General features: G+C 62.9%; 1 protein-coding gene across 2 annotated transcripts in view; it reads right to left on the bottom strand.

The window, feature by feature from the left end:
- The window catches only part of Sez6l (seizure related 6 homolog like), a 52,346-nt gene extending 44,394 nt beyond the window's left edge, over positions 1-7,952 (bottom strand). Inside the window, exon 1 of one of the 2 annotated variants that reach the window (XM_074060612.1) lies at positions 7,690-7,952. In XM_074060612.1, the coding sequence (XP_073916713.1) occupies positions 7,690-7,771 (82 nt within the window). In that variant the 5' untranslated portion in view covers positions 7,772-7,952. The remainder of the gene's footprint in view (positions 1-7,689) is intronic. The other variant, XM_074060613.1, reaches the window with a different exon arrangement.
- Positions 7,953-12,811: the final 4,859 nt, after the last annotated feature.

Below are 12,811 nucleotides of genomic sequence, written 5' to 3'. Positions count from 1 at the left end.
CCCACCGAGGCCCCTCGCCGTCTGTGTCCAGGGACGGAATGTGGTGACAGACGCAGAGGGTGGAGCTTGGCGCTGGGCCCAGGTGGTCAGGGGACAGAGCCTGGCTGCTGGGCTTTAAAAAGTGTCCCTTGCGATTTGAGGTCAGAGTTCGTTTTGGAAACTGCTGGCTCAGCTGCATTTGGAAATGGAGACCCTGAGCCCAGAGAGGGACAGTGACGGGTCCAAGGTCACACAGCCCAGTCCTCAGCCCATCCTGGGGCTCGCTCTCTCCCTCTCCATTTCTCTCTCCTCTCTCTATCTCTCGCCTGTGTCACAACAAACATAGGCCAGGCAAGGACCTGTCCCCCGGGCCTGCCAGTTGACCGACTTCTGGACGAACCTGGCTGAGTGTCCACGTGTGTGCTTGGCGAAGCTCAGTTGTCACCCAGTTGCCACTGCAGGGCAGGGTGCGCTGGATAAAGAGAAAGCAGGGGCCAGGCGCCATGGCTCACGCCTGTAATCCCAGCTACTCCAGAGGTGGAGGTCGGGGCTAGGTCAGTCCAGGCAAATAGTTCATGAGACCTCATCTTAACCAAAGGTTGGGTGTGGTGGAGCACGCCTGCCGTCCCAGTGATGGTGGGGAAGAACCAGTGGGTCCAGTCCTGTGGTCCAGTCCTTCCCCGGGCATTAAGTGAGACCCCATCTCAAAAAATAAGCAATGAGAAATGGGCTCATATGGTGGAGTGCCTGCCTGGCAAGCGTGAGGCCCTGAGTTAAAATCCCAGTTACTGCAAAAGAAAAAAGCAAGAGTAAAATAAAACAAAAAAGAGAAGCCGGGACTGTGGTTTATCTGCGTACGTCCCCTCACAGCCTCGGGGACTCGGGGACACTGTCCTCGTCATGCCCCTGCCGGGCTCATGTGGCTGAGCCTGGCCGAAAGCATGGGCAGCAATGGTGGGTCCCTCCCCTGGGCCTGAGTGCTCCTCGGAGCCTCGCTGCCATTAAACAAAATAATAAAACTCCGTCCACCGAAGGCCAGGCGCAGACGTGTGTCAGAGTCCCTCACCGCGTGTCCCCCAGACTGTCACATGCGGCTGGCCGCATGGCAGAACGGCTCCCCAGGAGGACAGCGTGCGGCAGAAGGGAAACTGAGGCTCGAGGACGCCAAGTGACCACCTCCAAGGTCACTCGGCCCAGGGCTGGAGACACTCGGACACTGTCTTCCCGACCCCGGCCTTTGTCCCTGGGGTCAGGGCTCTGGGGACCATCGGGGCCGTCCTGACTCTGCCCACGGCCACTGCTCTGGATGGATGGATGGACGGACGCGCCTGCTGTGGGAGGAGGAGGCCTGGGACCCAGACATTTCCAACACCTGTGCACACTGGCCCCTGGGCAGTCCCTCCTCTGTCCCCTGTCCCCTGTCCTCTGTCCCATCCGTGTCCTCTGTCCTCTGTCTCCTGTCCTCTGTCCCCTGTCCCCCGTCCCCTGTCCCCATCCCTGTCCCATCCCGTCCTCTGTCCCCTGTCCCCATCCTCTGTCCCCTCTCCCCCATCCCCATCCCCTGTCCCCTGTCCCCATCCCTTGTCCCCTGTCCCCTTATCTCTCCTCAACAGCCACTGCAAAATTCTTTTACCCTGGGTTCACCGAAGAATGCAAGACAATTTTCTTCAGATGCTTTTGTGTCGTCGCATCCCCAAGCAATTGGAAAGACTGCATGCCGTTCACTCAGTCACTTGTCACTCAGTCACTTGTCACTCAGTCACTCACTCAGTCACTCAGTCACTTGTCAGTCACTCAGTCACTCAGTCACTTGTCAGTCACTTGTCACTCAGTCACTCAGTCACTCAGTCACTTGTCAGTCACTCAGTCACTCAGTCACTTGTCACTCACTCATTCATTCACTCGCTCAGTCACTTGTTCAGTTAATGAAATGACAGAACAGTGACGTGATGACAGCCAACCCTGCTGAAGAGACAGAAAGTGGACATCCCTGCCCCAGTGACCTTCTCAGGATATGCTAATTAGCATGATCCCTCATGAATATTCATGAGCCAACCTGGGCTAGCAGGGCAGGTGTGCGACGTGAACGGAGGCTGCTCTGTCCCAGGTATGGCTGGGGCCACCCACGCATGTCCATGGCATCTTTGTCCCCCAGCCCAGACCCCAACAGCCGCTTCCCGGTGCACAGGATGGAGGACAAGCCGTGCTCCTTGTAAGACCTGAGTGATGGAAGGTGACAGGTGATGGTGACAGTGACACGTGACAGTGACAGTGACAGGTGATGGTGACAGGGCAGGTGACAGTGACAGGTGATGGTGACAGGGACAGTGACTGACAGGGACAGTGACAGGTGATGGTGACAGGGCAGGTGACAGTGACAGGTGACAGTGACAGGGACAGGTGATGGTGACAGGGACAGGGACAGGGACAGTGACAGGTGATGGTGATGGTGACAGGGACAGTGACAGGGACAGGTGATGGTGACAGGGACAGTGACTGACAGGGACAGTGACAGGGACAGTGACAGGTGATGGTGACAGGGCAGGTGACAGTGACAGGTGAGGGCTGTCGTGATCAGAACTTGACATTGCCCAGTGTGGCGGCCACCAGCTTGAAGTGCAGCTGGTGTGACCGGGTTCAAATTCCAATTTAATTGAATTTTAATTAGTTACCAAATGGCCACTGGTGACCCACGGCTCCCAGAGTGGACGGCCCAGGGCAGGCGCGGAGGACGAAGCCACGTCTGGTGACAGCAGAAGGGACCCAGAGCCACGGTGGCAGAGGCCAGAAGACGAGAGTGACCGGTGCCCAGCACGGCCACTCCTCACCGTGGCCATCCAGTTCTCAGGCATCCGAGCGACACTCGTCCTGTGCACGGCCAGGGCTTCCATGGAAAAGCCCAGCAACGAGCGGCTTCCACACCTCAGGTGATGGGGACGGTGACATCATCCCGGCCTCTGTCCCCACTTACTCCCGGGGGCCGGCGCCCCCCAGGTCACCTCCTGGGGGCCGGGATGTCACCACGGGTGACATTGAATACAGGGCTTCCCGTCCTGGAGGACCGGCCAGCCCAGGGCAGTGGTGGCCTTGCTGTGCTGACGTCTGCTGGGGACAGGGGACGGCACAGGTCTGACGGACTCGGGCGTCCACAGGACGTTCATAGCTGTGTCGCCTGGGCTGTTTGGGGACAGCAAGGCGTCCCTTTCCCTTCCCGTTCCTCTGGCCTGGCCTGGCTTCTCTCCTCAGCGGGACTTTGCCAAAGTTCGGTCTTTGTCTCCAAAACTCTTTTTTCCAGAAAACGCAAGAATCGGGATGAGAACTGAGGTGTGTTGGGGGAGGGGTGCATCCTTAAGAACCTTCTAGAAACAGCGGGTCCATGCTAACCCCTCCCCCATCAGTCCTGGGAAGGGACGGCACGGCTGTCACTCATGCCAGGTCCAGGGCCAGCTCCAGGTGACACATCTAGCTCACTGGGCTGCATTTTCCCAGAGTTCCCTGGGGCACTGGCTGTCCTCTGAGCTGCGGAGATGGCAAAACTGGGTTTTGAAGGGTGAATAGGAGTTGGCCGGGTGAAAAGCAGCAGTCATGACAAGTTTTCACTGGGCGCGTGCGACGGGCTGCTCACACCGCACGTTCACTGAGCGAATACCAGACCCGTGCGCAGTAGGTCCAGAACCCCTGGCGGGCGGCAGTGTGACAACCTGTCGCTCGCTGACTCATGACAAGCCCTGGAAGCAGCATTTGGGGGTCTCCAAGTCTCCACACCTGGGCCACCCCCGGGGCCGATGTCCTGCTGACCATCTCGGTCCCCTGGCCTGCCCGTGACCCTTTTCACAGACGGAAAGACTGAGGCGCGTGGCCTCGGAGTGCTCAGGTGACGGTCCCGAATTCGGGATTCACGCAAGCCAATCTGAGTCCTCCATGTGCAGCTGGGTGACCTTGCAAGGGGACAAAGTGCAAACGGACAAACAGCGGGACTTCCTGACAACCGGCAAACCCGGGCTCCTGACCCCGTCCCCCTTTCCTGGGCCGGGCGGAACCCCAGTGCCCACCTTTCGGGGTGTTGTCCGGGTGAGGATAAGCCGGTTCTGCCTCCGTCCCAGTGGTGTCTGGGGTGTGGTGACCGGGCCCCCCGAGGTGACACCTGGGACCCCAGACTCGCCAGCTGTAATGATTTTCAGTGGCCACGCCACCTGTCTGGTGTCACAACTCACTCAGTGACACCCCCGACCTGTGCAAGTGTGTCAGGCATTCAGTCAACACACACCCCGGGGGCTGGTGCCCACGAGCCGTCCTGTCACCTGGTGTCCAGGGACTCTTTTCCTAAGATGTGACACTACAGGACACACATGTGACAGTGAACCATCACTGAGCTGGGGTAAACTAACACTTCATGCTCTCACGATAACCGAGTGACAAGTGACAGGAGCCGTTCAGCCACGCCCTGGGCTTGCAGCGTCCCTTGTAGGGTCACCGCAGCCCCTTTGTGACTCAGAGACGCTGCCTGACCGCTCTGTGCCTGTTTCCCTGATGTGTGTGGTGGGGATAACAGGTGCATCTGTCCCCGCTGGCCACCGTCCCAGGACCTCAGGTGACCTGGGCTGTGGCCTGTCTGTCCTCAGAGCCACTTTCTCATCATGGTAGCTTCCAGTGACCCACGGCGAGCGGGCGGCCCCTTCATGGGGTGACCCTGGCCTCCTTTCTCCCGCTGGCCCCAGGTCCCCTCTGGGTCACTCCTCAGGGTGACGCCTGCCTCTGGGTGTCACGGCCTCCTCTGCTCCTGGCCTTTGTCACATCCCTTCAGGACGGGGTCAGAGGGCACCGGCCCAGGATGGCCAATGGCTCCTGGTGACAATGAAGACCACCGCACGGGTGGCATCCGGCGGGTCCCTGGCGTCCTCGCACACAGCCCTGGCCAACCCTGGCGGCTTGCTTGTCCCCACTGGCCTCCCTTGCCGGGCTGCTGTGACTGAGGTGGGGACCCCAGTGTCCAGCACAGGACCGGCTGGACGCCACGCGGAGTCCCGTGTCCCCCCAAATCCATACGCTGACCCCCGGTGTGACGGCATTCGCGGAGCTCGTTACGAGGTGAGGGGATGCGGTTCTCTGTCATCCTCGGTCACAGACAAATTCAGGCCGAGAGTGGACACAGGCCACCCCAGACCTGCGACGTTGACCCGAGAGAAAAAATGGTCCACAATGAAGGTGGAAATGAAAGAATAAACCGACCTTTTCCTAGAAGACTCTCAAGGCTGCCCTGGGACTTGAACTCGGGGCCTCCGGCTTGCTGAGCCCCTCCGGCTACTCCCAGAGGGCCTTGTTGTTTTCTGGGGACCGGCCTTGAACTGAGATCCTCCTACCCGTGCCTCCTGCGCGGCTGGGGTCGGGGCGTGAGGCACCCGCGCGTCGTCACCGATCTGTCACCTGGACACCTCGCCTCGGGTGTCTGCGCCCGGAAACGTGAGACGGGCTCCGTCCTTTGCCGCCACCCCAGGCGCCCTCTCAGGTCCTTGTAAGCACTGCTTGAGTGCCGACTGTGTGCCAGCTGCCCTACACGAGCCCTGTCGTCCCCCTTTCTCCCACCCGTCCCACAGGCGGAGGGACGGGACGGAGGCTCGGACAGGACGGTCCCCTGAGGGTCAGAGTTCTAGGTCCAGTTGCTTGGGCCTTTTCCCAGACCTGTGGCCACAATGGCGTCACCAGGGCCTTGCCGGATCCCTGAAGGAACCCCAAAGTCATCAGTGGGCCTTTCACCCGCTTCCTCTTTCCACCGCTGTGTCCACAGCCAGCACGGCGTCCCCCCCCCCCCGTCCCCGAGGAACAAGACTCAGGCACGGTGACAGGAAGGGGACAACGGTGACAACGCCAGGCCCCCTGTGCTGCTGGGCCCTGCAGCCTCCGGTCAGCACTGGCCTCTCTCTGCCCTCAGACAGGAACTGCCGCCTTGAGCGCCCCGGTGGCCATTGCTGTGGACGTGTGGCCCTAACAGGACTGTCACCGAATTGTGACCATGAGCAGAAAAGGCGGAAAGCAAGCCGCTTTTTGGCCGTGAAGGGGACGGAAGGGACAGTGACATTATTGTCCACGCAGACACCGGAGGAAATCCGTGCAGCCTGGATGGGGAAAGTCCCCGGCACGGTGGCCGAGCTCCCCGCGAGGGAGCCACCATGAAAGCGTCCCCAGCGGGATGTCGTGAAAACGCGCCCGCGGGTGCAGACCCCAGACTTGTTGGGCGATTCCAAGAAAAAAGAAGACGACGCTCAGCCACAGTGGACCCCGGGTCCCTGGCCACCCAGGACTCAGAGTCCCCAGGTCCCAGCCACGCTGCCATTAAAGAGCCTCCAAAAAGGAGCAGTTAAATCTCAGTAACCTGGAGTTATGTAGAAGCCCGTGCTGGCGGCCACCCCGTCAGGGACCCGGGAATTTAAGACGCACACCACACTCACGCACGCACACGACACAGACGAGGTCCGGGGCACTAAATGGCACAATTTCACGAGAGCCACCAGACATTTGTCCTGCAGGGAGCTGATTGCAGAGTGACTGTAGGAAAGCCAGGCGCCGTCCAAGGGAGGCCACGCCCACGCCCTTTGCCTCTGCGGGGACGCTGTCCACACCGGTCAGGTGCGTGATGCTTTCCTCGTGCTCAGACCCCACGGCTAGAGGAAGGCGTGGGGAAGACGCCCGTGTTATGGGAAGGGACCCAGAGCTCGGGGACAAGGGACCTGGCCAGCCTGCGTCCCCAAGTCCAGGTCCACATGGTCCAGAGGAGACCCGGGGAGCAGGGCGAGCGCCTGGGCGTCTCCACACGCCGCAGCGCCTTTGGGGTTCCTTCCCAAGCAAGGAGCGAGTTTCTGGGACCCAGAAGGCGAGGTCCCCTGGTCCAGCACCCTGGTCACAACTCTGAGGACTCAAGCTCGGCACCCCACTCCTGTCCCCATCGCAGCCCCTCACACAACTTTCCCGGAGGACCCAGGCGGGGTGGAGAGGGGTCCCCGGACGCCGCCATTGAAACTAGCACTCAGACCCCTCTTGTCACCCATCACGGATGTGACCAGTGACACGGTCACCCCCATCCCATTCGTAACCTGACCTGGGGTCCCAGCTGGCTCTCCAGGGTGCAGACAGGGGGGGACCCCCTTAGGCTTCCACCCAACCTCGCCCTGCCTCTCCTCCTCCCCCCTCCCCGGGCCCTGGGCCCCTCCACTGACCTCAGCGCAGGCCACACCCAAGTCCTGGTCCCTGACCCTGGCCGGGTCCACCGGGGACCCGGTCCCCCCTGGGGATCAGAGGTGCCCAGGGGTCCTGGGGAGGGAGGGATGTCACCAGGACGTCCCCCACGTGCACCTGACACCCGTCCTCAGTTGTAGGGTGGCTCAGCTGCCCACCGTGGTCCTCTCCCCCAGACAGAGAGAGAGAGAGAGAGAGAGAGAGAGAGAGAGAGAGGGAGAATCTGGCACCCGGCCCGGGGTGCGGCTGCAGAGGACTCCCCAGGAATCTGGGGTTTGGAGGTGACACCACCAAAGGAGCCCAATTCCTTCAGACACCTGGCTGGGGACCATGGGGACACAGTGTTGTCCCCCCCCCCCCGCATTCCGCTGACCTGACCGGCGGGGGCGAGGGTTGGGCGCGGGGGTGGTGGGCGGCATGGCGTGCGGGTGTCCGGGTGGTGACAGTTCTGTCCCCTCCCCGGTGGCCCTTGGCTCTTACCTCCCGCTGGGGTCCCCAGCAGCAGCACGAGGAGCACAGTGGTCCCTCCGAGTCCAGCGGGGGGCGGCCGGGCCGCAGGCATCGTGGCGGGAGGCGCGTGGGGCAGGCGGTGCGGGGACCCGGGGAGGGGACAAGGGGGGGACACGGCCAGAAGGCCACGAGCCCCAGGCGGATGTGCACTCCGCCCCGATTGCTGTGGCCAAGCTGCGTGGGGGCGCGGGCAGCAGGCGAGCGAGCGAGCGAGGAGGAGCCGGGAGCGAGCGAGAGAGCAAGCAAGAGAGAGAGAGAGAGAGAGAGAGAGAGAGCGCGAGCACAGAGCGAGCAGAAGGAGGGCGGGGGCTGGGCCGAGGCTGAGCCAAGCATGGAGGGGGCAGTGGAGCGGATTGCGGGCCGTGTGCCCTGGTCGGTCCAGTGGTCAGTTAGTCAGTCAGCACCATCCTGGTCCCCTGCAAAGTTTACCACGATCCCCAGGGCGCCCTGGGTGGACCCAGCCTCCCCTCTCCCCGCCGGGGCCAGGGTGTCCTGAATATCTTGCTTTTGGGGCCATGGAGGCCTCCAGAGCGACCCTGTCCCCCCACCTCTGGGGTCCCAGTTCCAGGCCCCTTGGGGTCCCCGCCTCGCCTGCCGGCGCCTGGTGTTCCCAAAGTGAGTCCCAGTAACCCAGAAACCTCACATTCTGGGAGCCCCGGATCTCAGGGCCACAAAACTGAGCCCCCGGGAAACCCGGCCTCAGCCTCCAGATTGAGTCCCCTGCCTGCTGGGATCTGCGCTGTGTCCAGGTCCCCATCCCGCAGTCGGCAGAGCCCTGGGGACACCAGGCGTCCCCTCAGCCCAGCCCCCTTCCCCGCAGGCAGCCTTGCCAGCTCTGCCCCGCACAGGAAGAGGACGTGGGGGTCATGGATGGGTGGGGGACACGAGGAGTTATTTGGGGACGGCTGTCCTGTGTCACAGAGCCTGATGGACCCAGCACCCAGTGGGTTTCCCAGGCCTCTCCCCCCAACGTGGGGGGCCCTCCCTGTCCCTGTCCCCATCCCCGTCCCCGTCCCCATCCCTGTCTCTGTCTCAGGAGGCCCTAAAAAGAAGGGGTGGGGGAGGGGAGCCCTGGCGAGGGAGAACACGTGGGGGACGGCTCTGCACCCACAGCTGTCCCTTGGGCTCCATTGTGCCCTGTCCTCGGCTGACCTCTCACCACAGGGGACGCAGGCCTGTGCCAGGCCGGTGGCAGGGAGCGCCGTCCCCCATCCCACCCTGCAGGACCCCGACTGGGCTTCCTAAGAGGGAGGTTGAGGCAAAAGTGCCCAAGGGCCATGTCCTTCCTTGGGGACGATGTCACTCTCCCCCGCTTGGTGTACAAGGCTGGCCACTGCAGGGAGTGGCCCATCCTGTCTTCCTGGCCACCGTGTGTCCAGGGCGGGGATTAAAAGGCACTGGGCTCAGGGAAGCTGGAGAAGGAGGAAGATGGTGGGAGAGACGGGGGACAGGGGACAGGGGGACAGGGGACAGGGACAGGTGGACAGGGGGGAGAACAGAGCTGGCCACTGCAGCCTGAGGTCGGGAATCAGAGCTGAATGTTGGCCAGGTGTGTGTCACCCGGTGCCTGACTCAATTTCACAGTGACCACGACGGCCAGGTGTGGCTACCTCCATGGGCCCCTAGAAAGGATCCCGATGTAGCCGGGGTCACTCAGCCAGGAAGTGGCAGGTGTGACACATTCAAGGCCAGGACTTGCGTCCCCTTCAAGCACTCAGTGCTGGGATTTGGGGTCCCCAGAGGGCCACGGTGACACAGCCATCCCTCTTTCCCACGGGGACACCGGTCTGTTGATGGCATCTTATTTGAACATCAAGGACAAAGGTCATTTACCTAACCTCTCGGTTTCTCTTCCCTCAACGACACTCGTCACCCAGAGCGATTGTCACAGGTGACATTGAGGATGCCACAGCGCTTAGAGGCATCGAGGCCGGCTCAGGGCGGGCAGGAGACACAGCAGCCATGGCTGTCATCCCGCTGCTCAGACTGTGAGGAAGACGCCCACCGTCCTTGTGAGAACGAGCACAGGTGGCAACGGCCTATTTGCCCTGTGGTCTTAGGTGAGGCAGTGGCCGCTCTGGGACTCAGTTTCTTTTCCTTTCTTTTTTGTTTTGCTTTGTAGAGCTGGGATTTGAACTCAGGCCTCACGCTTGAGACACACGACGACCCTCTCAGGAACTCAGTGTCACTATCCATCTCCGTATCTGTCCATTACTCAGCCACCTGTCCACCCCCCCACCCGTCCACCCACCCATCCACCCATCCATCCATCCACCCACCCACCCACCCACCCACCCATCCATCCACCCGTCCACCCACCCATCCACCCACCCGTCCATCCACCCGTCCATCCACCCACCCATCCACCCATCCACCCACCCGTCCATCCACCCATCCATCCACCCACCCATCCACTCATCCACCCATCCACCCATCCATCCACCCATCCACCCATCCATCCATCCATCCACCCACCCATCCATCCACCCATCCACCCATCCACCCATCCATCCACCGACCCATCCACCCACCCATCCATCCACCCGTCCACCCATCCGTCCATCCACCCGTCCACCCACCCATCCATCCACCCATCCATCCACCCATCCAACCACCCACCCGTCCATCCACCCATCCACCCACCCACCCGTCCATCCACCCATCCACCCACCCACCCGTCCACCCATCCACCCATCCACCCATCCATCCACCCATCCAACCATCCATCCATCCACCCATCCACCCACCCACCCATCCACCCATCCACCCATCCACCCATCCATCCACCCACCCATCCATCCACCCATCCATCCACCCACCCATCCATCCACCCACCCATCCACCCACCCACCCATCCACCCACCCATCCACCCACCCACCCATCCACCCATCCATCCACCCATCCACCCATCCATCCATCCATCCACCCATCCACCCATCCATCCATCCATCCACCCACCCATCCATCCACCCACCCACCCATCCACCCGTCCACCCGTCCACCCGTCCACCCGTCCACCCGTCCACCCACCCGTCCATCCACCCGTCCATCCACCCGCCCATCCACCCGCCCATCCACCCACCCACCCATCCACCCATCCATCCACCCACCCACCCATCCACCCTCCCACCCATCCACCCACCCACCCGTCCACCCATCCGTCCACCCACCCATCCACCCACCCGTCCACCCACCCGTCCACCCACCCGTCCACCCACCCATCCACCCACCCACCCGTCCACCCACCCGTCCACCCACCCGTCCACCCACCCGTCCACCCACCCGTCCATCCACCCACCCGTCCACCCACCCGTCCATCCACCCGTCCACCCACCCGTCCACCCACCCGTCCACCCACCCGTCCATCCACCCACCCATCCACCCACCCATCCACCCACCCACCCATCCATCCACCCGTCCACCCACCCGTCCACCCACCCGTCCACCCATCCACCCACCCACCCATCCATCCGTCCACCCACCCACCCATCCACCCACCCACCCGTCCATCCACCCGTCCACCCACCCGTCCATCCACCCGTCCACCCACCCACCCACCCACCCACCCATCCACCAATCCACCCACCCATCCACCAATCCACCCACCCGTCCACCCACCCGTCCATCCACCCGTCCACCCACCCATCTATCCATCCACCCGTCCACCCACCCATCCATCCACCCGTCCACCCACCCATCCATCCATCCATCCACCCATCCACCCATCCATCCACCCGTCCACCCATCCACCCACCCGTCCACCCATCCACCCGTCCACCCACCCATCCATCCACCCGTCCACCCACCCATCTATCCATCCACCCGTCCACCCACCCATCCATCCACCCGTCCACCCACCCATCCATCCATCCGTCCACCCGTCCACCCATCCGTCCACCCGTCCACCCATCCACCCACCCGTCCACCCATCCACCCGTCCACCCACCCATCCATCCACCCATCCATCCACCCACCCACCCACCCATCCACCCATCCACCCATCCACCCACCCACCCATCCACCCACCCATCCATCCATCCACCCACCCACCCACCCATCCACCCACCCATCCACCCATCCACCCACCCACCCATCCATCCACCCACCCATCCACCCATCCACCCATCCACCCACCCACCCACCCATCCACCCACCCATCCACCCATCCACCCACCCACCCACCCATCCACCCACCCATCCATCCATCCACCCACCCACCCACCCATCCACCCACCCATCCATCCATCCACCCACCCACCCACCCATCCACCCACCCATCCACCCATCCACCCACCCATCCACCCATCCACCCATCCACCCACCCACCCATCCATCCACCCACCCATCCACCCATCCACCCATCCACCCACCCACCCACCCATCCACCCATCCATCCACCCACCCACCCACCCACCCACCCATCCACCCACCCATCCACCCACCCACCCACCCATCCACCCATCCACCCATCCATCCACCCACCCATCCACCCACCCATCCGTCCACCCGTCCACCCGTCCATCCACCCATCCACCCATCCACCCATCCATCCACCGACCCATCCACCCACCCGTCCATCCACCCGTCCACCCACCCGTCCATCCACCCGTCCACCCACCCGTCCACCCATCCATCCACCCACCCGTCCACCCACCCATCCGTCCACCCGTCCACCCGTCCATCCACCCATCCACCCATCCACCCATCCATCCACCGACCCATCCACCCACCCGTCCATCCACCCGTCCACCCACCCGTCCATCCACCCGTCCACCCACCCGTCCATCCACCCCTCCATCCATCCACCCATCCACCCATCCACCCACTCATCCACCCATCCACCCACCCATCCGTCCACCCGTCCACCCGTCCATCCACCCATCCACCCGTCCATCCATCCATCCACCCACCCATCCATCCACCCATCCACCCATCCACCCATCCATCCACCGACCCATCCACCCACCCGTCCACCCACCCGTCCACCCACCCGTCCATCCACCCGTCCATCCACCCATCCACCCATCCACCCATCCATCCACCGACCCATCCACCCACCCGTCCATCCACCCGTCCACCCACCCGTCCATC

This window comes from Castor canadensis, chromosome 18, assembly GCF_047511655.1.
Source record: "Castor canadensis chromosome 18, mCasCan1.hap1v2, whole genome shotgun sequence".
NCBI lineage: Eukaryota > Metazoa > Chordata > Mammalia > Rodentia > Castoridae > Castor > Castor canadensis.
The sequence above is the reverse complement of the archived record's forward strand: the minus strand, read 5'-3'. Positions and strand labels throughout refer to the sequence as shown.